Source organism: Ceratotherium simum, chromosome 13 (genome assembly GCF_057802395.1).
Source record: "Ceratotherium simum simum isolate JZ-2026a chromosome 13, ASM5780239v1, whole genome shotgun sequence".
NCBI lineage: Eukaryota > Metazoa > Chordata > Mammalia > Perissodactyla > Rhinocerotidae > Ceratotherium > Ceratotherium simum.
The window spans coordinates 3,780,679-3,808,077 of NC_141912.1; the positions used below are offsets into that span (position 1 = coordinate 3,780,679).

The 27,399-nt window shown below is 53.9% G+C and overlaps 1 protein-coding gene across 2 annotated transcripts; it reads right to left on the reverse strand.

Annotated features, from left to right (window-relative positions):
- Window positions 1–27,399, reverse strand: PXDC1 (PX domain containing 1). 2 transcript variants are annotated; one of them, XM_004432157.3, is made up of 5 exons: window positions 26,827–27,385; window positions 13,125–13,216; window positions 12,285–12,402; window positions 5,385–5,496; window positions 1–1,235 (listed from the first exon to the last, which is right to left on the reverse strand). In XM_004432157.3, exons 1-5 carry the CDS (start codon window positions 27,080–27,082, stop codon window positions 1,118–1,120), a joined length of 696 nt encoding a protein of 231 aa, XP_004432214.1. In that variant the 5' UTR covers window positions 27,083–27,385; the 3' UTR covers window positions 1–1,117. The 2 variants fall into 2 exon arrangements, with proteins under 2 accessions (XP_004432214.1, XP_087294062.1); XM_087437936.1 differs by lacking the exon at window positions 1–1,235 and adding an exon at window positions 7,774–7,906 and having other exon boundaries at window positions 5,438–5,496; window positions 26,827–27,399.

A 27,399-nucleotide genomic window follows, 5' to 3' on the forward strand; every position in this document is an offset into this window, starting at 1 on the left:
TAAAAGTAGAGTAATGTATTTTATTTAATTAAAATAGATTAAAAAACAGACTGTGTAAGAGAATTACGATTCTCAATAATTTACCATTATTTACACTAGCAAATGCGGGTCGTTAGTAGACATGGGAAGAAGATAAGCAGGCGGAGCTCAGACCCTCCCCCAGGACAAAGAGAGACTGAGGAAGACTCCGGCTTCCCTCCTGACCCATCCTTTCAGGTCCATATGGCCATCACGTCAGTGAAGCTTGCTGAAGAGCACAAGAGCGGAACCTCAGATGGCCCGGGTGGGTCACAGTGCTGTTCCCCTCACTGGAGGCTAAAGGGACGCTGGCAGGCCAGGCAGGAATTCTCCTCTTGAAGAGAATCATTACCTCAGTCCAGGCTCAATGGGCCCCCGACCTCAGTGATCTCCCCTGACCCCACAGTCCAACTCCCCATTCACAATCAACCTTCTGTAAACACCCCCTTCGGCTGACACAAAGCCCACAGTTTCCAGATAGAAGATGAAAAACAGAAATGAAAGCCCCATGTGCTGGTTCCCAGGGAAATCCTGGATCACCTAACTACCCAGTCTATGCCGTCCAGAACTTGACGACTCATCCAAATCTCCCCAGACATGTTTTGTGCGCTTGTGTGAGGGAGCGGTGGGGAGGGAGGGTGCCGGGCGGCCCGGGGCCACCATGCCAAGAGGAAGCTTCCTCCCCAGGAAACAGTAACAGCGAAGGAGGAACCCAGGGAGGCCCTGGGGGTCCTGCAGGCACTTGTGGCTCTCCCACACGAGGTGGGGAGCGTCTCAGGAAGGCAGAAACGGGCTGGTGGTGCCCCATGGAGAGAAGCCCCCAGTGAAACAGCAGGCTGCGTGGGACTCCAGTGACCTGATCCTGGCTGCTGGAGACCTTGGGGTCAGCTTGACCCGGGAAACCCCCGTGCTCCGCTCGCAGGACACCCGGGCCTCTGGCTGCAGCTGCTGGGTGGGGCCTGGGAGCAGAGCCAGCTCGTTCACTGCAGGCACCGCCTGACGCAGGCCTGGGGCAGCGGCTTTGGCCGCTGGGGCCAGTGCAGTGGACTGCAGCAGAACCAGCAGTCAAGGGCTGGGGAGGTGGGGGCCCAACGGAGACTCAGTCCAAAATGTCCGTCTCGAAGGGGACCAGGTGGTAGTAGGACAGGTTGGTGACATAAGCTGCTGGGTCATCGCCATCCTCCAGCTCTGAGGTAAACTCACCGCCGTTCTCAAACCTGAAACAGGAAAAGAGAGGTGAGGGCCGGGGCTGCTCAGGGACCCCTGACCCCCACTGAAGGGGAGAAAGAAAGGGCAGAAGGTCGTTGGAAGGAGGGTGTTCAGGGATGAACGCTCTCACAGTGCGCAGGCCCAGCGGACCAAGGGGCGTGGTCTCCTCAGTGCATGTGTAGGAAGAACCATGCTTACAAATCAATTATGTGACACCGACTGGACGTTAACGTCTGTTACAGCTCTGGTTCCCACTGCCTTAGAGACCGCTGTCTGTATTCCTTCACCGATTTTCACCGAGACATTCATTCACTCATTCCCAGGGTGATTGTTTTTCTCTATCCACGGATTGTTCTGTGTCACGTTTGGGACACAACCGTGAACGAGACAGGCAAGGCCTGCCTTTGGGAGCAGGAGCCTACCACGTGCTGGGCCCTGCACACCACAGCGCAGATGAGGGAGAAAAGCCACCGTGATCCTGGGCTCATCACCGCACTGCATCCTCGGGACACGTGCACACGTCACTGAGGAGACCAGGACTCAGGAGTTGGAAAGGAGCTGGGAGAGCGGTGGAGGGCAGCGGAGGGAGGGCTCCTTCTCGGGGGAGCCTTCATTTGGGTGTGTGTATTCAATGTGGGGGGTTGACGGGGGGGAGGGGAGGCAGGAAGAGCTCAGGGATGAACAGTACCCCAAATGCAAGGGACACAAGTACATTCCTGATCTTGATTGCCCCACGAACTGAAAGCATTTCCATCCTGTCTAACCCAGACGCGGGCTCCTATGCTAAAAAGAAGACTCCAAATTTTTAAAAATGCATAACAGAGAGAGAAGCACATGAAGGACATTCTCCCCAGGAAGAGAAACAGAGATGCTGCCGTGCTTTTGCCATTTTCCTCAACTAGGAAGCAGTCCAGACAAAGGGGCCAGCAGGGGTGGGTGGAGGAGCCGCAGTCCCACAGCCACCTGTCCCTGCACTGATGCCTGGCGCTTGAAGGCATCGCTGACTGTAGACAGTTGTAGGAGCTCAACTACATGTGGAAGGCTCTAGAGTGACCAGGAAGGACACGAACTGACCTAACCTCACAGTAATGGGTGTCTGACTTGGCTACACCGGCCGGGAGCCGCCTGCGAGCAGAGACGTGGGCCGTGCCCCCGCATCCAGGGCACCCGGGGCAGAATCCCGCTGACTCGGGACACGGGGCTCCGAGGAGGGGTGCGCTCCCTCGAGATCCAGGCTGCAGGTTAAAAGTCGAGGACGAGGTGATTATGGCTTTGAAACTGGACAGAAATGGCGGCAGAGGTGGGTTTTCCTCTAACTTCACAGTGAGGGGTGTGTGTGATGTGGGGGCTCCCTGTGTTTGTGCCCCACGCGGGAAGAGCTCAGGCCCAGCTTCCCTCCACGCCTTCCTGCCCTGGTGGCCCGAGGATTTGGAGAAGGAGATCTAACTGGACAGAGAAGTGTGTGCAGCCTGCGAGATAGCGTGTCTCACGGAGACAAGACCAACTCCCCAACTTTATAGAGGACATTACATCCCTTCTCTCAAACCAACACTGGACTGAAACCACAGCAGGACTCGTGGGTGCGGGGAAAGGCTCAAGGGCGGCAAGGGCCAGGGCCAGACGCTTCCAGGCCCCGTCCAGAGAGCTTCCTACCCCTGGCTATACCTCTTGCCCCTCAGATCAGATGACCCTGAGAACTGAGGACAGGAAGGGAAGCTGGGATGCTCAGGAAAATGCATCACCAGGCTGAGTCCGGGGTCCTTGTCCATCCCCCACGGCCTTTGACAGGCTTGGCAAATACTCTGCTCCTAAGCTGTAAAGACAGTGTGGGGGCTCGCCTCAGCCCTGGGGTGGATTTCTGGGAGCCGGCGACCCCTCTAGCCAACCAGGATTGTCAGCAGGCAGAGGCCCCACTGTCCGCTGAACCACATCTCCATCAGGCACATACCCATTCCCTGAGTGCAGTGGGGTCTCTGGTCCTGGGTACTGGTTCCTACCCTCCCCGGGGACAGCGTGGGGACTGCCTGCTTGGCTCCACGGCACAAGTCCTAACAGCAGGACAACAGCACAAGTCCTAACAGCAGGACAACGGCACTGCACTCAGCCTCGGGGCCAGGCAGTCACCCTTGAGTACCACTGAGAATGGCTGCGGCCAGGAGATAAAGCCTCCAGTTCCTCAAACGTTATCTCTCTGTGATCCCGTCCCCATAGTCCCCCCGCCCCCACCCTCCTTACATCCTTACAGCCCTGTGGACTGTGAACAAAGAGGGCCCCTGAGATAGACAGCGGCCGACCAGGCCATGCCGCCCCGTGCAGGCTCCCAGGGAGATGCTGGGCCCCGGGGCAGGTACCCGCTGACCGCTCCCGAGCCACTCAGGGGCGGCCGTGTCTTGTTGGGCTTTCCTGGGCTCACAGAGGTTCTCCCCGCTCTTTCCCTCTGGCCTGCAGGCGTCCAGGCGCAAGCCGCCGCAAACTGAGGAGGTGCCGCCCCATCCACGAGGGCCCCGGGCTCGTGGGGAAAGTCACATTTCCGCCCTTGCTTTCTCTCCGGTGTCTCTCCTCAACAAAACTGTTCACAGTTGAACTGACTTCTTACATCTGGCCTCGTGGCAGGGTGCAGAAGACCCCTCGAGGCCCCTCGGAGATGGAAAGCGTTCCCCTGGGAACACTGGGGGGGTCAGAGCTAGGACCTGCAGTGACTGCTGATGAGGGCAGGTCTTCACCTGTCTTCTCCACCAAGATAAGCAGCTCCTCCCATGAAGCTAAAGGACCTCTCCTTCCCGCCATCCGTCTAATACACATCAACCTTGTACCACCATGTGCCAGCCCGTGTCAGCACGAGGACCCTTGGGTCATGAACGAATGAGCTCTCTACATACACGTGACAGGTACGATGTCGCCTGGTGTCATGGCAAGGCAGGCAAAGGGACAGGGCACTACAGAGGAGGGCCACCCCTCAGCCTCGCCAGCACTCCGTTTACACCCGCATTTCATGACATCTCCATTGTGAAGGATTCTTGTGCCATCTACCCAAGAGACATCTGAGAAACAGAAAGTGGAAGCTGCTGGCTAGAGCCAGGTCCATGGGCCTGACAGGGTTCCCACAGAGCTTCACCATGGAACAGGGTCCAGCAGAGGAGGCTTAAGCCCCTGCCGGAGCCCAGGCACATCCTGGGGTCACGCCTTGTCCTGCAGTCGACTGGCCTAGGTGTGTGTCCCAGCACGTGGGTCTGTCCTAGTCTATTTTTCTTTGTGGCTGAGAGGGTGGGACAGGACCTGAGGCTCCCAGAGGCCCCTGAACCCCGGGTTGTGCTGCTCATGTGCCACAGGGAGACTGTGTGAGTGCGGAGCTTCACACTCAGCATCTGAGCGCTTCACGTCGACCGGGAGCACAATGGTCCCACGTGAGGATGAGAGACGCCAGGGGAGGCGAAATCACTTCCTGACGCTCACACAACCAGCAAGGGCCCGGGCTTGGCCTCGATGGTCACAGAAGCCAGGTTGTGACATCACTCAAGCTGCCGCCTGCTAACTCCCAGGAGACGACCCGGAAGTGCCCCAAGGATAAGCGTGGCTGCACCTCATGGGGCCCTGGTGTCAGGCTTTCCTAGAGCTCTCTTCATGTCAAAGTTCTGTTCTCGGAGGGAGGAAGAATGGAGGAGGCAGTGGTGTCTTTGGCTGTCCCGCCTTCACTAATCAGACATGTCCTCCTTCCCTCAGAACAGCCCAGCTGGGCCAGGCCCTGCCCACGGGCCTTGGGAGAACCTCCAGCCCTGCGACATCAGGCTGACGTGCAGGCGACACTTCCCCCCTCCCAGGAGACCAGGCCCTTGGAGCGAGGTGGCTTGTGGCCCCCACACCCCTCAGGGCCCAGCACAGACCAGTCCCTGAAGCCTGGCAACCTCTCCTCAAGGCCCCTCACAGCCAGCCACTTAAAGGAACTCTGTTCCCACACGCTGATGAATCAAGGATCTCGCTGTCCTCTAGAAAAGGCAAACACCCTAAATCAGCATCCAAATACAGGTAGGGTGGCTCGGTGTTTGGCCACATCTGCTTCCTTCCTACAGAGCCCCGTATGGGCAGTGACCCGCAGCCCCTGGCACCAGCCGACAGCTCGGGATCCTTCTACAAAACTATATTCAAATCACTGTACTTACAGGTGTTCCGGCGGGTCCACACCCAGGTGCTGGTCTTTTCCGTTTGGTATACTGTGGTCGATAACGATTGTTTCCGTATTTGCTAAACAAAATCCATTGGACCTCATGATTTCTGAAAATGAAAGCAATAAGGTAAACATTCAGGAGGGGTCAGATTTTGAAGTTTTGAAGTTTGGGGCTTACACCAATCTCCCTACCTCCCCATCCACCTACTGTCCCCCTTTCTCCCCTACACTTTAAGAGAACGCTCTGCACCCCCAAGGCCCAGTCTGGAGCTCTGCCACACAGATTCAGGGGCCAATGTCCCTCCACAGGAGCCACATCTGCTCACCCTGTGCAAGGCAAGAGGTGCATCTCTCCCCCAGAAAGATGCTCTGGTTGTCCGAACGCCCTCTCCATGCGCCCTTCCCCGTGGGTTTAAAACTGGGGTAAAAGAGTACTGAGCTCATGTCTGTTGGTCTGTGTTGGAGTCCAGGTCCGTCGCACACTGCCGTGGGGCTCTATACCAGTTACTCGATCTTTCTAAGCTCTCACCTATGTCTGAGACACATGGGATAACACCATCTATTGCCCTGAGCTGCTGTGAACATCAAATGATATCCATGTGCATTTTAAACCAAATAGGCAACTTCACTTTTTCACTTAATAACTCTGTAGATAAATGGATTTTTTACCAAAAAGCACAAGTTTTGGTAATTTAAAAAAGCCAACAAAGAAAACGTCTTCATAGGCCCATGTTGGCTGTATGGTGTTAGCTTCCGAGGACGGAAGTCTGCTCACCCACTGCTGGAAGAAGTGGGAACAGGGGTGCCTGAGCAGCTGAAACTCCTGGGCTGGAAGCGCGAACCGCAGCTCAGCCCACCAATGAGCCCCATGATCCTGGGACTCAGTATCCTCAACTGGGAAATTCCAAAATTGTATTGAATGATATCCAAGGATCCTTCCAACTCTAAAATCCGATGAGCTCCCAGATTCCATCACGTCGTCTGGTCCATTTAAGTAGAAGTAGCAAGTGCGGCTTGACTCACTTCTAATGTCTGGTGTAGCTTTTAGTTACATTTCCCGAGGGACTGACTCTGTCACTTCCCTCGGCAGATGACAGACACTCCAGGAACAGATCTGCAGCCATGACGGCCCTCCCTGGTGTTGCCATTCTCCAGCTCCCGGAGAGGTGGGCTCACCTCCTGACCTCAGCTCTTAGTCAGCTCAGGCTGGGACCCTTGTTTGTCCTCCCAGATCAGGCCCTCTACTTACTTCATCTTAAAAAACATGCCTAAAATATCCTCCAAAGTCCTGGTGCATTCTCAGATCCAAAGGATTGTCATCTTCCATTCAGGGCCTAACACACGGAAGCACACAGCTCACACCAGCCCGTCCTCCCCTCCCTGCATGGCACCGGCGACAAGAACGTCCCTCAGGGCCACGGGCTCAGCGGGCACCTGACGCTATCGCTGCATGCGGGACTGTCTTCTTTACTTTTTCTCTTACGTCTTACCATAATTGAGATTATTTTATTCCCATGTATGGATTTGCTTTTTTGTTAATAAGTGAAATTAATCTTCTGTTTATTGTTAATCTTTCTACGTATTTGGTTCTCAGTTCTTCGAATTCCTCTCCATATGAAGAGAATTAGGGAAACTATACAAAAACGAACAGAGAAAAATCAGATTTCCTCCTCACCCCACAGGATTAAAATGACTATTCATCACTCAGATTTGCCAATTAACTTCAGAAATTTCCACCTGATTTTCTGAAGAAGTGACAGTTCATGTGTCCTTGGTCTTTTGGCATCACCAGCCTAGTTGGTCACACTCCACGTGACATCGGCACGTGCTCTCCTCTGTGGAGCCCCCCGGAGGCCCCCGCCTTCCCTGCTCGAGAACCAGCACAGAGAGCCTGCCAGTCATGAGAAGGAGCACGAGAACCAAGCAGAAGTCAGGACTCGGAACCTCCGGGGTCGACAGCTCTAGGTGCAGGAAGTGCAAAAAGGTGTTCACCAAAGTCTGAGTGGACAGACCGACTCTGAAGATGACCAGATCTGAACAGGAAGGATGAAGACCCCCTCGCCTCTCAGTTTAAAGGGTAGGGCAGCACAGAACCACTTTCTTTACTGCTTTTATTAACCGACTCAAATCTGTCTGTCTCAGGAAGCACATTAAACCTCAGCGGACCTCAGTGCAGCCAGCTGACAGCCCCCGCCCCTTTCCCCCACCCGTTTGCCAAGGGAATTTGGGGGGAAAACCCTACAAGTGGAAACAAATGTCAGTGCTGCAAAACATTTCTGACCGTTATGAACAGTTACCTTGCGTAGGAACTTCCTAATCTTTTGTAAATTTGGAGCTCTAGAAATGGAATCTTTACCAGTCTCCAAAACAGATTTGTAACAAACCATTCCTTAATTGCCTATGCAAAGAAGCCTCTGTGCACTTGAATCCTTTGCAAGGCCAGCTGGGCCCCGGCGGAAACTCCAGCTCTGTCACTCATGCCTGGGGCGCAGGCTACTTCTTGCTCAGTTTCTTCATCTGTAAAATGGGAATGACAGTATCCATCCTGAAGGGCATAGATATAGACTAAATGAGATGGTATTTGTAAACAATCTAACAAACGCGGGGGTCTCCATAAATGGTAGTCATTACTATCACTGTTGCTAATTTCTTCCTATCTGTTGTCTCATGCAAATAAAAAGAACTCAAGGAAATGTTATGATTATAGAAAAACTATAGCATCTGAAGCCTATCTTCAAACATACTTAAAATGTGAATTTCTCAGAAGTCAGTTTAGTACCTACAGCAAAAATCACTGGCCAATTTAATTACTTTAATCACATACAGGACTGATTCTATGAAATAGTTCATTTTCAAGCTACTTTTTTACATTCATTTTTTTTCACATGAAGAAGAGTCCTGCTTTGCCATCTCTTATTTTTTTTTAATTTTTAATTTTGAGCTAATTTTAGAATTACAGAAAAGCTGCAAAAACAGTATCGAGTTCTCACATATCTCTCACCAGCTTCTCCTCCCATTCACGTTTTACAGAACTATGGTAAAATGATCAAACGCAGGAAATTAACGCAGGCACAAGACTACTAACTAACCCCCCTCATGGCAGTCTCACCAGCTTTCCCACCTGTCCCTTTGCTGTTCCCAACCCAGCCAGGTCCCTGGTTGCATTCAGTTGTGGTGTCTTGCCTCCTACGACCTCTGGCAGTCCCTCAGTCCTTCCTCCTCTCATGACCGTAACACTTTCCAAGAGGACTGGTGAATTACTTCACCGCGTGTCCCTCAACCCGGCTGATGTTTTCCTACACTTCCACTGGGGGGGCGCATTCAGGGCAGGAACCCTGCCAAGCGACACCTAGCCTCCTCGCACTCCCTTCGGGGGAGGGGCCTGTGATGTCAACAGGCCTGATTCCTGGTCTGGATGGTCGGGTAAGGAGGTTTCTGCCCGGTTTCTCCAAAGTAAAGTTACTCTCTTCCTCTGTGTAGTTAAGAAATATCTCGGGGGAGATGCACTGAGACTGTGCAAATCCCATTTCTCCTCAAACTTCCGCCCACTAACCTTAGCATCTACCGATGGGTCTCTTCTGCAACAATTACCACTCTGGTGTTTGCCTAGGGGTGATTTTTGTATTTTTTTAAGTGTAGCCATGTTTTCACATGCCCCATATGCCTCTGTTCCTTCAGTTCATTAATTCACATATTCTTTTCTTTCAGCAGACATTTAGTCTTGGCCCTGAAAGAATTCACAGCATAGCCTGCCTCCCTCTTGAACCCTCCCTCAGTTTATGTTCACTGTCCTCCAGCAACAGGACAAAACCCAACGCAACGCCTTTTTATTAATTGGCTAACTAGACTGTTACCTCTGCATGGTGAAAATTAAGGTTGAGATTGTACAGATGACTGGTTAATGAAAAATGGAATTATAATTTATTTCCAGGCCCCCCAACCCGAATAATCAGATTTTTGTGGCTGATATCGATTAGTCCAAGCAGCCAGATCAAGGCTGATGTTTATTCTTCCTTTAAACTGCACAGACACAGGTATAGAAAACTAAATTTAAGTTTTCTAGATTTGATAAGCATTTAAATTAACATGGGATGGCTTCTCCAGCCATGCTGAGGCGGTGTCCCACATACAGCAACTAGAAGGATGTGCAACTACGACATACAACTATCTACTGGGGCTTTGGGGAGAAAAAGGGAAAAAAAGGAGGAGGATTGGCAATAGATGTTAGCTCAGAGCCAGTCTTCCTCAGCAAAAAGAGGAGGATTGGCGTGGATGTTAGCTCAGGACTGATCTTCCTCACACACACAAAAAAAATTAACATGGGATGAAGAATGTTGAAGGCTGTATGGGCCAAGCATCAACAAAGAGGCCACTAAACCTCTGTGCCGACTGTCCTTGCTGTGGCCCCAAGGATGCGGCTGGTCCCCACACTGCTGGCACCTGGCGCCATCTGGTGAAGCCCCTGACCACTCAACGGCCTCAACATTTGAAAGAACAGGCTCTGTGTTCAGAGCCTGGAGAGAGTGAAGGGAAGCCTCTGATAGCCAGGACGTCAGTGCCCGTCCCCACGGCACCACCTCCCTAAACGCCACGTCAGTGGCACAAGAAGCCACTAAGAAATCTGAGGGGAGAGGAGGACGAGTTGTGGTGAGGTGGAAGCAAGCAAGGGTGTTTTCACGAATGAATGGAATTCAGCAGGACAGGAGGGGACATGGAGGCAGGGTTTGTGTGAACAGGGAGAAGATGGGAGGCCCCACACAGGCAGAGCCCAGCCAGGAGGAGGCTGAGGGTCTGGGTGGAGGGTTCTATGGTGATAAAATCAAAAAGCTAGAGTCAGCCAGACTCTGCCATGCCTAGAATGCCTAGGGACGTGGGCTTTATCGTGAGTGTAAGGTTTTGAGAAAATTAATGCGCCCAGGAAGTCCGAGTCCTGGATGACCGACGTTGGTATTCAGGGTGGATCCCGGGGAGAGGGTAAGGCTGACAGAGAGAGAGGCAGATGTTCTCAGGAGTTGCGAGTGCTCTCCAAATCCTGAGGTTCAGAGCTGGGATCCTCGAACCCAGCAACATCCCAAATAGGGGTCCAAGATGAACAACACAGCTCGTCCACGTGTGGACTTGTTCTTCAAAGGGATGGCGATGCTATTGCAAATAACAGTTTCATTAAAAAGTAATTTTGAATTTACCATAGTTCCCTGTCTTAATATACTTATTTCTTCACTCGGTGAATAATCAAAGTACATCTTACCTGTCGTGGGAGCACCCCCTCACCACTTGCACATCTACACACTAATTTATGTTGGGAAGCACCCACTCAGAGCAAGGGCTGGCTAGTCCGGGAGCCAAGATGGGAAGGTCGGGAGGCTTCAGAGGGAGAACCCTCAGACTTGGTGCCTAACAGATGAGATCAGACGAAGAGGAGCAGACCCCCAGGAGGCAGAGAATCTCAGCTCTGGAAGGGTGCCAGGGGTTTCCCCCACCTGCCACCTCTGCAGGGATGGCTTTGACAGACCCCAGCCTCCGCACCCAGGCTTGAGGCTTGAGGCTTGAGGCTTTCAGCAACAGACTTGCCACAGACTTGCAATCGATGTCTGCAACCTCCCCTGTTGGCAGCCCGGGTTGTTCTGTGCTGAGCCAGAGTCGGCTGCAGCCATTTTCACCCACTGCAATGTCCCTGGCCGGGCATGAGACCCCAGAGGACCTGAGCTCCCGGCTGGCACAAGGAGGTCAAGACCCCTACCTTCAGAGGCTTGGACGCTACACCCCTAGTCATGCATGCAAGGCCTCACTGAGGCTCACGCACAGTAGCCAACTAAAACCTCTGTCTTCAGTCCTCATAAAAAGACACAGAGAAAGTATTTAAAACCTCAGCGCAGGACTCTACAGTTATCCCTGTTAAATCTCATCTCAGCCCTTTAGGATAAACATGGGCCATGTGTTTATCCAAGTCACTGATAAAAATAGGACAGTAAGACAGAGGGCTGGGAATGTTCCGGGTTGTTGCATTCTAGGAGTTATTCAACCCGAAGCAACTCCATGCAGCTCGAGTCTGTCCCTCTCACACTCAGGGGCCTCCGGGGTCAACCTGAAGCAACGGTCCAGCTCCCACCACCACTCAAGGCCCTGAAAGGATTCTGCTGCTCTTTGCTCTCCCATTTGCACAAAACAGCAAGAAACAAAGCAAAAGAGAGACACCCATGCTGGGACTGATCCACTAAGGACCAGAGAACAGAGGCTTGTCCACGCTCCAGGCGACAGCATACAAAACCCAACACGAATGGATAATTAGGGCTCTCTCTGAGCCCGACGAGACTAGGGTCCACGGGCACCCAACCAGGACAAATGACTGCCATCTTCGCTCTCCTATAAAGAAGGTTCTGGATACTAGGTGCCAGCTAAGGAGGGGCTCCTGAACTCCTCTGCTGTTCTGTCTCAGAAACACAGGAAGCTATCCTGGGCAGATGTCAAAAGCAGCAGACACAGACAAACCTCGACCTAACACCCATCCTGCTCACACACAATCATATCTAAAGCAGCTTTTCCATTCCAGATTCCCAGAACTTGCGTACCCTGTCCACCTCACCCAGCGTGCTATTAGGAATCTCATCCCTGATGTGGCACATAAGTCAATAAGGACACTTTATACCATTGACATCAGCCAATTTGTCCTCCTCTGTCTCTCCATCACCACGACCCAATTCCTTCTTAGGAGGCAGCTCTGGGCTCTGCTCCCCTCTCATCTACTGACCCACTCTTTTCGTCATTCTGTGGGATTGTCCCTCTGGATCCCATGGGTAGAAGCCGTGCCCAACCATGCAGACAACCACCGGGAAAGGTTTCTGGAAAACCCAGCCATGAAGAGCAGCCTTCCCCCACACCCTCCTGTAAGACTCACCTGATATTTTCACTGGACTTTGAAAGCTGGGTTGAATTTTATGTACATTGTCATTTTTTAACACCTGATCCAGAGGAGATCTTTCAAAGAAGGTGAGCACAACTTCTGACCTAGAATACTGGGAAGAAAGACTCATTACTAAAATTCAGTCCTTCCACAGGGCGGCTCGTTGACGCTCAGACCCCTGAGTGTTCAGACCTCTGCAGACTGACCACACGGATGAGGCTGCAATTGCTGACGCTGTTCATTTGTTTATGGCCCCGTGTGCTAAAATGCAAGGCCCAGGGACAGATAGGAGGAGGTTAATGGGAACAACAGCTAGTTTTTCTGAGTTCTTCATATGTGCCAGTGTTTCACACACATCTCCCTGCACTTTACAATAAACTGTGAATGCGTCAACTTCCCCATTAACAGACAAGGGAACGGAAGCTACAGGGTTAAGTGGGTCCAGGTTTTTAATCGCTACTCCATACGAAGCCTGCAACTTCATTTAAAGGCTGCCTGCTGAGGTCCACACTAACGTTCCCCTTGGCTCCTATCCGCCCTCTTCTAAAACACCCTCAGCAAGACCAGTGGGTTTCTGAGCGGAGGCAAGAAAGCAAAGACCACTGAGGTGGAGGGGCCACGTCCCTTCCTAGTCAACACCTCCTTGGCCCCTCACTTCCACTTCTTCCCCAGGCAGCAAAAAAGGAGCCACTAGAGCCCAGAAAGGTCTTCCTTTCCCCTGGTTACAGCCACCCCGCCTATGGCCTGATACTTCCAAGGAGGGCATGAGCGGCTACGGGAGCAAGCAGGTCAGCTGTGTGGAGGCTGCAGGACGCGTCCCGACACAGGACTCACCTTACATGGCATGCTGATGACGGTCTTCAGCAGCTTCTCCACCTCATTCAGCCTGGTCTCTATATCGTGGGCCTCCTTTATGGCAACCAGTCCTAGAATTGAGACAGAAATGCCTGAAGCCAGGAAAACAGACCAGGACACGTGCTCCTACACTAAACACAGAACTACAGGCATCCCACGATGAGGACGGCCTCCCCCCACGTCACCCTCTGTGAAAGAGTCTGGGAACATTAACCCAGCCTCGCGTATGCACAGCCCTGCCCCGAGAACCCTGCTCGAAACCTCCTTTTAAGTTTCAATGACCCGATGAATGATTTACGTGTGCGCTGGGGTGGACGCTGTCCATCTGAAAGGAGAAGTCTGGCAGGCTGGCGACCGTGGAATGAGTGGGGCAGGTGTAAGCCACAGCTTGACCAGAAAAGACCCCTTGGAGCAGGACAGTCTGGGTCAGCTCCATAAATACCCTGGACACGGCCTGTGCTCGGCCGGGGACCATTCAGCCCCTGCCAGCATGGTGGCTGCAGCCAGGAGAGGCTGCCCAGGACCCACCCACCCCCAAGGACACAGCAGAAGGACATGCTCTGCTGGCCATGGCTGACCTGACCATAGGGCCCATGTAAATGGAGCCCATATTTAGACAAGTCATTTAAATGCTGGGTTTGGAAGGGAAAAAATCAGATCTTTACCCAGAGAAAACCAAAGTGGAGATGGCCCAGGGCACTTTTCAGGAATTTAAGCCTCTATCCCTGTTACAGTTACCAGAAGTCCTGAGTGGTTGTTGGAAAGGGCAGTATTTTGTTTTCAAAATACTATCGCTGACAGCGTGGAGATTCGGAGTGCGCTTCTGTCTCACTGTGAGCAGAGCAGAACACAAATCCTCCCATTACAGTTTCTGTACATCAGCTTTCTAGGGACGGGGAATGAGATCAAGGACGCTGGCCTCTGTCCTCGACTCTGTGTGACCTGGGATGACTGTCCCTGTGAGCTGTGACCAAACCACAGAGGCTGAGTCCCACAACTACCATTAGCTGCTGAATCTAAGTTTTTCAGAAGTGCTGGTTTCATTTTGTTTTACAGGAAAAAGGGTTGTTGGTTTTTCAGGCAACTCACTGACTAAGTCTACATGAGGCCCAGGGCACATGGTCCATGGACACCAGGGGCGTCCCCGACACAGGGCGAGGGCATTTCTGAAGGCCTGGCATAGGCCAGGGGGCCTTCACAATGTCAGCTGCGGTCGGGAACAACTTCTGCTCGAGGCCGGGAATCGTTCCCTCAACTCCCTAAAGCACAGGCCACCTTCAGGGCGGGCGCCCCTGCTTGTCAGTGGGGCTGCTGGGCCCTGCCCACCCTCCTCAGACACAGGCCCCGATGGCCAGCCGGCAGCTGTCCAGGGAGCAGGAGCCCCAGAGGCCGCAGGGTGGGCTGTGGCTCACCCACTGGGAAACACTGGCCTCTGTCCATGAGCCTGTGCATGCACCTAGGCACGACGTACCAGGCATCACTAGAGACAGGGAGTCGGCCACCTCCTCCTCGCTTGCCCAGGCTGCCCGGACCCTCCACACCACCCTGCATGCTGGGGCAAGCAGGGAGGAGAAGGAAGAAAACACCAGAGGGTCAGATTCTCTGCATGCCTCTTCCCCAGGCCCTGATTTCCTTGCTTAGATTTTCAGATACACACACTCACTCACTCACACTCACTCACACACACCCTCACTCACACACACACAGGCATGTGCGCTGCTCTTTGCACCAAAATGCTCTGATCTGCTTGCTGTAGGGATGTCGACGGAGGGAAAGAGGCCGATCAAAATCCTCTGAAAAGTAGTTTTAAAGAGAGGACAATTATATAAATCATCCCACAAGTGCTGCTTTATTCTCAGATTAGCAAAACTATTATTGTAGTTCAGCTTTTACTACAGCTAGAAGAGTAGTTTTAAGTCAATCGAGTTGATGACACCATAGTTGTATTTTCATGTTCTGTAGGTGCATCTATAGGAAGACCGGCCTCTCATATGGCTGATGCATACAGCATATTTATACCCATTTTACAGGATGTAAAGCATAATTTAACAATCTTAAATTAGTATACAGGTTTATAATTCTTGCATTTTTGCTTTAATGAGATATTTTTGGTTACATCTTTGATTTAATTAATGTTCAGCCCATGAATGGGTGTATAACCTCCAAGGGTAAGACTTAGATAAACACCTTCTGTTCTATACTGGTCTTCTTTCAGGGTGGCCAGATTTAGCAAACAGGACGCCTAGCTAAACTTGAATTTCAGATAAACTATGAATAATACAATAGTATGGATAGACTTACACTAAAAAATTATTCGTTGTTTATCTGAAATTCAAACCTAACTTGGTGTCCTGTATTTTATCTGGCAACTCTATCTTCTTGGTGACCCGTTTTCCAGAATGAAGTGGAGAAAGGCCAGAAGTACGTGGTCAGGCGTCGGAAACAGTATCAGCATTCTAGCTCAGGGCACAGTCCCTGCCCCATCTGCCCCCGCCCACCTCGCCGCTCGGCGCCTCCCCCACCCTCACTGCATCCCCAGGATCAGGCCTCCGCTACCCACGCCCAGCCCCACTCACGCGGCGCCAACCTCCCCCCGCTCCCGGCTCTCCCGGCGTGGGCACGTGCCCCTGCTCTGTGAGGCCTTCCCCACCCCCAAGAGGGGCCTGGCCGGCCTCCGGGCTCCCCGGGAACCCTCGGCGGACCTCTGCGCCATTCGCCGCTCTGCACGGGAACGCGCCCTCACCTGCGGGTCTCCCCAAGTCCCCGGGCGAGCCTGAGAGCACAGGTGGCTTCGGCTCCTCTCACTGCTACCAGCAATCAGCACAGGGCCTGGCACGTGCAGGGGTTCAGTGTGTAAAGCTGCACGCGCACGGAAGTATTTGCTCTCTTCTGGGGGTGCGCTCCACCCTGCCTGTGGGTAGTGACCCTACTTCACGCTTCTCGGCATTACGCTCAGCCAGACCCCAGCCAGAACCTTCCGGCAGCTGGCTCTAGGTCAGAGGCCTCCCAGGCGAGCCGCCCGAGGACAGCGTGGCACGGAGTCTACCGAGTCCCGGCCGTTCTGGGCTGACCTTCTCTGCGGAAGCAGAACCGCACCGCCTCCCTTCGCCTGTCTGCGTTTCTGAACGGAAGCCACAGGGCCTGCTCGGAAATGCAAACTCGGGCAAAACCAGAGGGGGCTGAGGAAACCTCAATGGGGAAGGAAGGTGCTGGAATCCCTCCCTGCAAGAACAGGCATACAGGTGATTACTTTTCAAGCTCTGGACTTGCAGTTCGGGCACTTCTCTGTCATTTACTTCCCCATCACGGCTCCCTGGTGACAATCAGGCTGGCGATCTGGACCAGCTTTCTTTAGGCACTATCCTCCTTTCTCCGGGGAAATCCGTCCACGCGAACGACCAGAGCACTGGCCTCGTCCCCAGGAGGGCGCCAGCTAACCAAAGGCAGAATGCTGAAGTGATGGGCTCAGCTGAACTTACTGGAAACCCCCAGAGCGGCAGGACTCGCCTGAAGCGGCCGCTGCCACGACGGCAACCAGGCGCACAGCGCTGGGCCAGCAGCGCGCGCAGGGCCGGCCCAGGCAGGCTGCCTCGCTCCAGCAGAGCCGCCGGCACCCCAGACGAGAGCAGGAAGGAGTGACCCCTCTCCAAGTGGCTTCCGACAGCCTGGCCCTCTTAAAACCCCAACATTCACATTTCCCTTCCCTCCTGGGCCCTCGACATCACCCTCCTTCAATTGTTTTACAAGTGTTTCCCATCAAATGATGGGTACAGTAAATGTGTTGGGAAAACATTAAAAAAAGACAAAACCAAAACTGCTCTCTGGGGCCACAGTGCAGAAATGAAATAAGTCTTCATTTTTAAATTTCTCAATGTTTCATACACTGGGGTTCCTCCTGTCAGGTTTCTCAACTTCACAGCTGGTGGAAACCTTAAACTCCTGCTGGCAACACCCCAAACTATTATAAATTCTCAAAATGATACAGCGCTGAAAGGTGAAGTTGTGGGCAGAACACAAGTGTGGGACATTGTGTTATTTTTCAGGGACAGATGACAAGAACTATGAGCCCACAAGTACTGCTACCCCAAACAGGCTAATCATATGCATTAGGGCTGCTTTCTGTCCTATCTTGTATTTTTCCTTGGTGACCCAAGAGCTTTGGCTCTTAATGGCTGGTACAGCTTTTCCAAATATCAATAGTTTACAGTAAATATCCATTTTAAACCTTATTTTCAAAAATGTGCTTAAATACAATAATTTAGGATTATCTAAAACTTTTAAGTTTCAAATTCCAAATACTGTTTATGGAATAAAAATTCTGTGGGGATCTTGTTTGACTCATTTTTACTACCTGAGATCATAATAATAAAAACTGCAAGTGGAAAATGGTTGTGAATTTGCACAGTTGAATAGAAAAAAACAAACATCTGTTGGTTATGAGACTGTCATTCCAGGACTGACCAGCAGAGAGTGCTAGCACTCTGCGGAAGCCGCGGATTCAGTCTAGTCAGGACCATGGGAAGGGACAACCGTCCACCAGCCACATTTAAACTCTTCTAACAGAAGTTGACTCAGAAGACTTCACACCCCCAGAAATTCTTCTAATTTCTAATAAAGCATAGTCACTAATATAACATCAATTTTTAAAATTTCCTCTACACAATTTGTGATGTGAAACTTTTAACTAGATTTACCCCAGAACAGTTAAAAATTTGAAACCAAAGGATTGATAACATGATTGCATATAAGTTTCAGTGTGCCAATTTTACATATATTTGGGGGCTAAAACTCAGCCTAGAGCATCCAGGGTGCCCTTTCTTTCTAAACTAGTTTAGCCTCGAAAATTGAGAACACAAAATGTCGTCAGTTTCAGGACTGGCTTCTTTATGCAAACACAAACACCTGATTTATTCCTGGAAACCATACTGAACACGCTGGTATTGGCACCAAGATCTATCAGTGAGGGTTCACAGCAGCAAACCAGCTTCCTGATCTCAGAAACCTGGGTCCAAAGTCCCCCCTCCCAGTAAGTGCAGACTCTGGGCTGAACACCTCTGTAACTGTCACAGGCTGCCCCATGGACGGACCCGGAGCCGGAGTCTAACCTGAGTACCTTCTGCCGCTACAGTTCTGGGAGTAATGACAAGATGCTTTTGGGTCAATTGAGAAGGAAGACTATCCTTTTCAAAGCACACTAAGGAGTGTCCATGATCCAAGAACACAAGTCTCTTAAGAGGAGACACACAACAGAGCCCTAGGGAAACTGTCTGTGAACTCTCAAATTGAGTCAAATAATAAATGATATTTAAAGTGTTCCTCTTCCATTTAACAAATGTGTCCATCAACACACTGTACAGAGAAGCAGGTTGCTTGGGTGAGGTGAGGGGTGCAGGGTCATCTTGCGTGCATAAGAGAGACATATTCTTTAAAGGTTGAGCAGAATACAAATTTTGGAAACAAAGTATTTTAAATTTTCTAGGAAAACTTGCAATGCTTACTTCCTAAGTACCTTTCTAAATAGGTAGTCAACATTCAAGAAGTAGGGAGTAAGAAACGACTGGCTTGACATAACCGAATCGGTTATTCTCTGCCTACTTAAGCATCCCAGTGGAAGTCCTACCTCCCTGGAAACCCGAGGCTACTCTACTCCACGCAAGTCCTGCGTGCTTCCATCTGTGGGGTGTCGCACAGCGTTGATGAAAGAAGCGAAAGCCTGTCTGCCCCTCAGTCCCACCCTGCTCCACACAAGGCAGTGCCCGGCTGGTCTTCCTCCCTCCATCGGCTGCCTCGCTCAGTGATGCTCAGGCCCCGCCGTGAGAGTTGGGAATGCTGATCGACACTAATTTCTCCTCTGCATCTTTCCAAGAATGAGAAGCAGGACAGAGAAAGGAGGAGAAGACGGAAGAGGGAGAGATGAAATAGCACTTCCTGAGGACCCAGGAAGGGGCTGAGAGAAGGCGTTCTCCCTCCACTGTGAGATGCTCGCTTGAGTCTGTTATTCCATCAGTGTGAGGAGAACTGTTTGACGTAAACGTGCTGACCTTTACTGTGTCCTTCCCCTACTCACTCCTTTTCTAGGCCTCTTCTTTCTTCTCTCCCACTGAGAGCAGAATTCCCTTACTAAACTTACACTTGACATGTTTAAGAAGCCATGCACTTAGCCAGTCTGCCTTAAAACAACAAAGGTAACCTGTTCTAGGCTCTCAGACAGGAAGCACTTTTTGTCCACTCATCCCCAAGCACTGCCCACACTCCTGCTCTGCACCAGGCACCCCGTCAGGTGCTGGGGGTACCGTGGCCGACAAGACGGCAAGACCCCGCCTCCCCAGTGCTTTACACTAGCCACGAGGATGGACGTGAGGCGAACACTGGCCACAAAGAATGGGGTGTCACCTGGAAGGCTAGGAAGACTCATAGCAGGGGACCCACCCCTCCAGGTTAGGAGGCCTGAATGGTGAGCAGATACAAGGGGGCGAGAGAGGGAGGAGGGGACAGGGAGTGGGATCAGGATGTGTGGGGGCCCTAAGGAGGCCCAGAAGGTGAGGGCAGGGGTGGGGAGGGCTGAGACAAGTAGCGCCTTACAGACCACATTCAGGGGTCTGCCCATGGGGGTCTCCCCGTGTAGGCTCTGGCCACGAGAACTCCACCCACTTGGCAATTCTCTCTCCTATGGTGACGCATACCCCAGCCCCAGGATTCCACAGTATCTGCCCCTGGAGCACAGGGCTCGAGCAATTTAGTGCCACAGCAAGCACCAAATTCTAGTTTCTAGACCAGCAAAGCCACAGGCCAGGTCTGCAGGGGTCCCACTGAGGTCGTGTGGTGACCCCTTTGTGGGCTCTCTCTCTTTAGCCCGGGTGGGGGCTATCGCCGTCCTTAGCTCCCAAGGACGGGAGGACGGAGGACCACGCCTGGAGAGGGCGCTGTCAGGGGCAGTGAGGGGACTGTGTGTTTCAGAGCAAAGGGCAGGAGCTCCAGGGTCACATGGTCCTGAGCCCAAAGCCAACAGCTCTCACGCGTCCAGCACGGTGCTGGGCACTTTGTGGACATCACTGCTTCAGTACCCACAACAGCCCGGCCATGCAAGCGTCATTATTGCTATCTTATCAATCATGTACCTGGGGCCTGAGGAGCTAAGCAACCTGCCTGAAGTCACCCGGCAAGTAGCAGGTGACAGAGCCAGGATCTGCATCCTCATCTGTCTGCTTCCAGACCCGGTGCTTCCAGCCACGTAGCCTGGCCCCTCCCACCGTGACTCTGTGTCCCCTGGTGGGTCACCCAACCTCGCAGGGCCTCAGTTTTCCCATTGGGAAACAGGGTGGGTTTGCGGGATCAGGAGACACTGTAAAATGTAAAAGTGTTAATTACCGTTCCTTCCTCTCTCCTCCCTTCCCACCCTGTCCGACTGCTGCTCATCGTGTTTCTCCTACTGAATCTAAGTTACATCAGCAAAGGATGATTCAGATGTTTTGTTCTTAAAACAAACGTGAAGTCAAACTTTTGGGTGTAAGTTGACAAAGCAGCTGTGTGGTTGTGTCCACCGTGCTGCCTCAGTTAAGGGGGGCAGGAAAGGGATGGCCTGGGGGTGTCTGTCTGGAGAATAACATCACAGCACGTGGGTCTGCACTCCGAGGACATGCTCATGCTGCCGTCACTTAAGGGATGAACGGAGCACACACCCCTCGGCCCCGCCTCCTCCCTGCCCCCCCATCAAGGAGAGGGAGAGGATTCAGGTCCAGGGCACCAGGTAGGGGTGGGGGGGCCTCTCAGGCCTGTTCTGGGACAAGAGGACCATCTTCTTGGTGACAAGCAAAAGTAGCCAGTGGATAACTACTGTCACCCAAGAAAGTAAAAGTGAACAAAAATACCAAATAAAAATGGATTTCGGTGGGAGGGCGATGCCAACCACTGATAATGACAGACTCTCCCGTTCACTGTCTCCGCTCTGCTGGGCACCTGCTCCCAGAGCCAGCACTCTCACCAGACGCCCCACACAGAGGCCGTGGCCTGGGGCGTCTGTTACAGATGCCACGTGGGTAAAATGCACATCAGGTTCATGACTCACTAACCCCTCTCCCCGGTCTCCCGACTCCCACCCCGTGAGCATTATGTAAGTCCAAGCTGAGCTTCTTCGAGAAGTGGGAAACCGATCAAATCTCACGTTATTAGCTTTGTGTGGCACTACTACCTTTCACTGGTACTTCACCTCTTCCCTTGACCTCACCTTCATAACGCAGAGATCTCTTTCACCTTTTGGAAAAGTGTTTGTGAAAACAGACAGAGAGAAACATGAGGCCCTGACTTGTTTTAAAAAGGGAAGAGGACCCGCATCCCTGGGGCCAGCCTGGGGCAGCCAGGATGCTACCAGGGAGTTCACGGTGCTGTCTGATGGAGAGGCAGAACCATGCTTCTCCTTTGAAATTTGGCGGAAAGTAACCACGACCTAGAAGAAGGTACTGGACCACCGATGTAAGTTTCTGGCCAGCTGCTGCTCCAGCTGAGAGGTTAGCTCAGATCGCCAGGGGCCCCTGCACAGTCTGAGATCTGATGGCATGAGATCCCAGGACCACGAACCAAACTCAGCCATGTGGCCACTTAGAGAGGAAGGAGAGGACACCAGACAGAAGGAAGAGAGCTGAAGAGCAGGCTGCACGGAGGCGGATGGTCCCTGCACTGGATTGGGACAGCAGAGCACGCTGCCCTGGGGGCCTGGGGAAAGCGTGCCAGCCCAGGCCAGGCGCCCTGTAGGTGGAAGAGACTCAAAATAGGTCTACAAATCAGAAAAAACACCCCAAATCCCCCTGAGAAGTGAAACCTGCCCCTGTTAGAAGAGGCAAGATGCCCTAAGGTGGAGCTACGCGTGGGGTGGGGGCTGTGTCAGAGACGGGGGCTGGCCCACCCAACACCTCCCCACAGGCCCACCAAGCCGGGCTCTGTGCCCTGACCCGCTGCCCAGGGCTGTGCGGCCTCTGCTCCTTTTTCAGCCACTTTCACTAAGGAAGCGACCTCGGTGCCTCTGCATTCATCCCCTGCATCAGGCGGCATCCTGGCCCTTGTCTCGGGCAGCACAGAGCTTCTCAGTCATGAGAACAGGGAGGCGGGTGCCGGCCTGGGAGTGGAGCACACGTCTTTCTAGAGCTGCCAGGGTGGAGGGAGCCTGGCGGGTGGATCTGTGTCCGGGTCTTTCTGGTAACATCCTGGATCCTTACCTCCCGTTCCTAGGATCTCAAATCTCAGACAGTCTTCGAGCACACAGGTAGATTAATGCGCTCGGTGACAAAGGAGAGCGGTCGTGTACACCAGCACCACACACAGGTCTCTGTCAGGGGCCTTACTTGGTGACAAGGCTAAAACACGGCATTCAAAGCCGGGCCCTGCCCCAGCTCCTCCAGGACCCCCCTCAGTGAGCGGTGACTTCACCGCTCAGGCTGAAGGCTCTGGTGTTGGCCCCGACGCCCGTTTACACCCCGCTCTGGTCTCCCAGTAAACCCTGGGGCTCTCCCTGCCAGACATATCAGTGTCTGACCACTTCTCACACCAGCTCTGCTACACCTGGGGACGCCCCAGCACCTCTCTCGGCTCTCGCCGCTCCCCCAGTCTCTCAGCACAGCAGCCAGAGCGTGTGTCAGATCGTCTCTCCTCCACTCAAAGCATCTCCAAATAAGAGTCCGGGTCTGAGCGGGATCTGCCCACTCCCTACCTCCCTGACCTCCTCCTACCACCCCCCACCTCCTCCTCTCCACTCCAGCCACAATGGCCTCCTCACCACTCAAAGCCATGAGGCACATGTGGCTTCAGGGCCTCTGCGCTTGTTCTTGCCTCTGCCTGGAAAGCTCTTTCTTCTCCAGGTATCCACCTGGCTTACTCTCCCTTCCTTCAGGTCTCTACTCAAAAGTCACTTCTTCTGAGACCCTCCTCCACCCTCTCTGACAGTCAACCCCTCCCCTGCCCCTACAGGTCATGGCCCCTCTCCTTTCTTTCTTTCTTTTTCTTTTGAACATTTATCACTATCTAACATGTTTTCCACTTATCTTGTTTATTATTGGATTTCTCCCAACCAGAATGTAAGAACCATGAGGCAGGGATTTTTGTGTCTGTTTTGTTCTCTGCTGTGTCCCAGCACCTAGAATGATGCCTGGCACATGGCCGGCATTCAGCAGATACTTGCTGAATGACTGAAGGAATGAATGACCAAATGTTGATTTCACAGTAATCAAGAACCAAGACCAGCCTCCCTACTTTGGAAATAGAACCTGCTGCTGCAGTGGTGACCAGGACGTTCGGCCTTCACAAGGCCTGAAATAGGTGCTATAAAAAAGGGACCGAGATAGCCCAGGAGCCCCAAACAGTCGACAGGGAATTCTGCATGTTTATGATTTAAAGTGTGAACCTTCCCAGGTGTGAGAGATGTTAACAGGCAGGGGACCTGGGCCACGCTGTGGTCAGGAAGGCCCGAGCACATTAAGTACTGCACAGAGGCCATTTAAGTGAAAGACTCGGCCCCACTGGGGTCAGAGTGGGGGAAAGGCAGTAAGCGGGCACCTTGGTGACGCAGAGATAACATCCACAGGAAGCAGCTATCTCCACCCCCTCGGGCTGGGCCACAAGAAAGGAAGAGGTAGGGATAGCAGGTCCAGATGAAGAGGGTAGGCTGAGAGGCCAAGCTTCTAAGGAGAAAGGAAGACAGAGCAGGACAAGTCCCGAGGTGGGCCTCGCCCAGACAGAAGACCAGGCAGGTGAGCTGGGGGCAACGCGCCTCCACTCCACAAGGGGTATAAATACCTCCGCACGTGTGTCCCCGTGGCTGTGAAGCACACGAGGCCCGGATGGTGACCAAGCCTGACATCAGTGTGTGCGCAGCAGGGAGAAAAGACACATCCTCTCCACGCAGACATTCTCCCCCACTGTGACACTAGAGGAGACAAGGGCTCTACACCCCTTTAACTGTCCACAGACTCAAAATGCAAGAGGGGCCAAGGCCTTCACCCCGAGGGGTCCCGTGAGACATTCACAGGAGCTCCCCGCCTGCTGTGGGCACGAGCTCAGAACCAGACTCCCTCACGAGCTCTCTAAGGAACCTGGAGAGCACACGCCTCACCCAGCCCAGAAACATTTCAGTAAAGGTAAACCGAGGGAACCTGATGGGGAATCACACTGTGGAAAGCGGCACTGACGATACAACACATGCATCTGGCTGCCTTTTGTATTTACAGCTTGTACATCCAACCTTCTTATGCAAATAAATTTGCATGGAAATAAGGCAGAATCTTCTTGTACAGGACTGGGATGTATTTTACTTAGCAAACAATTTCCCTGGACTTAAAAGGATCTAAGAAAGGAAGAGGACTCCCCCTGGGATGTACCACAGAAGGCAAGCGGTGCTGGGGGAGGGACCAGCCCTCCAGTGAGCAGACAGGACTAGAACCAAGGCCTCCCCTCCTCGGGCTCCAGGCCTCCATCTGCTCCCCTCCAGGGGCTGCTAGGCGGGCCGTTGCAGGAGGTCTCCACTGGACAGGACCTGGCAGAGGCAGTTCCAACAGTTCCAGCATGGGCTGTTGTGAAGTCCTTCACGCCCACTCCCTGGTCCTCATCCTAACCACCCCCGCTGCCCCCGCCCCCCACCATGTCTAATACCTATTTCTGATTCCCCTCTTTAGACACATGAAAGCAGCCATCATATCCCTTCTGAGTCTTCTTTTCTTCCTGGTATTACCCTCTTCCTAAACCTTCTTCACCTGTAGGTGGTCCACTCTTCAGAGGCACTCTGTGTGTCTACACCTCACGAATCCAGAATTGACCCAGCACAACTCCCATGAGCACAGGAGGGACAGAACCAGGGCGTGTGCATGGCGGGCGCGTCATGGGCCTCACACTCACCTCCCTTCCGCTCCAGGTAAGGGGTCCTCACTACCATATCCCAGGGACTAAAGCCAAACCCTCCTTCCCACTGGCTACAACCCTCCCCAGAAGCAGCTGATGCTGAGGGCAACCAGCACAGTGAGTGTGTATGGAGGGCTCAGTGCTGCCAGACACTCTACCGTGAATTCTAATCCTCACACAGGAGTAGGCAACCGGGGCTAGTTACAGGGGAGGAGCGACATGGGGAGATGGTCCAACGCATCTGCCTGGGGCCACAGCTGAGCGGGGCCACCTGACCCGAGCGAGACCTGGAGGGCAGAGGGGACGGCGCCCTGCCAGCTCTCAGGAGCTCCAACTTTTTATGGCCCGCCTTGTTCTAGAAAGGATGCAAGTCATAGAATAAACTGCTGTTCCTTCATCTAAGCTTTACAGATTTGGGCACTCATTTGTTAAATTAAAAAATACAGTAACACACACACTCAAATAATAAACTCAGCAAAACTGCCGCCATGCTTGAAATGATACACTATCCCCAGAAAGGCATAAAGATGAGAACCGGAGCGGAGACACGCCGGAGAGGCCGGCCTTCTCACTCAGGGCCTGCAAACTTGCTGGCTTTGGGAGCCTTTTCAAGTAATGTGTCTGCTAGAGGATGTGTCATGAGAACTGGGCTAATTACCCATATAACTCACACACGGGTGGGGGGCTATCACCAGGGGCAAGAGAGGTTATCGCAAGACCTCAGGCAGACGGCAGCTAAGGAGACTTGCCGGCCACCCTCAGCTTCAGGAAATGCCCCCAGAGGTGCTGCCAGGTGTCTGCTTAGAGGCTGCAGAAAGGAAGGCTTCCGAGTGAAGGGTCATCGATTCTCAGAGCTGCAGGTGGTCACACACCAAGGGGAGGCAGGAGGCCTGCCCGGAAGTCCTACAGACTTCCTGGCCCCTTCTCGCCCACTCCCTCCTCTGGCCCCTCCGCCCAGGAGGCCCACCCTGCTTCAGCCTCTCCCTGCTTCCTTCCCTCTTCCAGGCTCCCCTCTGCCTGGCCTCCAAAGGGCAGCCCGTGGGCTGGGCGTCAGCTGGGCGGGAGGAAATGGGAAGCCACACCAGTTCTCTGAAAACTCGAGTCCCCAAGAGCCAGGACCAGTCACAAGGACAGGGAGGAGGCGGCCGCAGTTAATCAAACCCGAATGTGGACCCAACCCTGGGGTGGGGACCCGAGCTCTCCCCTGCGGCCTCCGGCGGGGCAGCCCCTCCCGAGAAGTGATAGAGGGCTGCGTGGCACCTCGCCCTCAGGCTCCTCTGTCACCAGAAAAGAGGCGCGGCCCCCCGGTGAGGACTCTGAGGGGTGGCAGACACGACGCGACCCCCAACTGGACACTGTCGTTAACTCTTCCCAAACGTTTCCCCAGCGCCCTCCTGCCGCCGTCCGGGCGGGGCGGGGCGGGGTGGGGTGGGGTGTGAGGCGGCCACCACTCCCGACCCGGGCTGGGACTGAGCGGCCTGGGGCGCAGCACTGGTGCCGGTCAGGGACTCGTCCTTGGTGACGGTCAGGGCGCCCGTCCCGCCGACCTCGGCCGCAGGGCCTCGGGGCTGCGGGGGCGACTTCTCGTCCTCCCACCACTGCCGCCCGGGCGCCCTTCATCTGGGGCGGAGGGTCCAGTGTGTCCCGTCCCGTGCCGCGGACGGAGGGGACAGCCGCAATCTCGATTTAACGAACTTCCCCTCCTTCCTTTACCGCACTTTAGAACGACCTCGCAGCCCTGCCTGCCCAGGAGCCCCTCCGAGGCGCCCCCGCCCCGCCCCCCCGTGCCCCGGCCCCGAACCTTGCCGCAGCGGCGCGCGCGCCAGCTCGGGCCGGTCCTCGGGGAAGGCGTCGCGGAGGCGCTGCCACAGGCGGCCCAGGTCGGCGAAGCTGCGGTGCAGGTAGAGCACGCTGCGGTCCGACCACTCGGTGCGGATCTCGAAGAACTCCTCCTCGTCGCCGCGCCGGCTGACGATGAGCCTGCGGATGCCGTTCACCCAGCAGCCGCGCACGAACATGTTCACGAGCGACGTGCCCTCAAACACGGCCGAGGCCATGCCGGGGGCCGCGCATGCCCCCGCCGGGGGGAGCCCTCCGCCCCCGCCGCCCGCCGGCAGGAGGCGCCTCCGGGCGGGCCGGGCTCTGCCGGGGGCTGTCCGGAGCCGGCGTCCGTCCGCTGGCTGTCCGACCCCGGCGTCCGTCGGGGTCTGCCCCCGGCCTCCACGCGCACTCTCGGCAAAGCGCGGCGACGAGTCAGCTGGGCCGGCCAGGCGGCGGCTTTATAAGGCCCTTCCCACCGCGGGCGGCGCGGCCGTCGACGTGAGCCCCGGCCGGTCCGCCCTCCGCCCGCCTCCGGGGAGAGGACGCGCCGCGG

Excerpts from the sequence above, each read along its gene's own strand:
- PXDC1 (XM_004432157.3), bottom strand. The coding sequence starts at position 27,082 with ATGGCCTCGGCCGTGTTTGAGGGCACGTCGCTCGTGAACATGTTCGTG. Across the intron at positions 13,217-26,826 it reads GCGCGCGCCGCTGCGGCAAG|GACTGGTTGCCATAAAGGAG; the intron begins GTTCGGGGCCGG and ends TCTCAATTCTAG. Across the intron at positions 5,497-12,284 it reads AAGTCCAGTGAAAATATCAG|AAATCATGAGGTCCAATGGA; the intron begins GTGAGTCTTACA and ends TTTCATTTTCAG.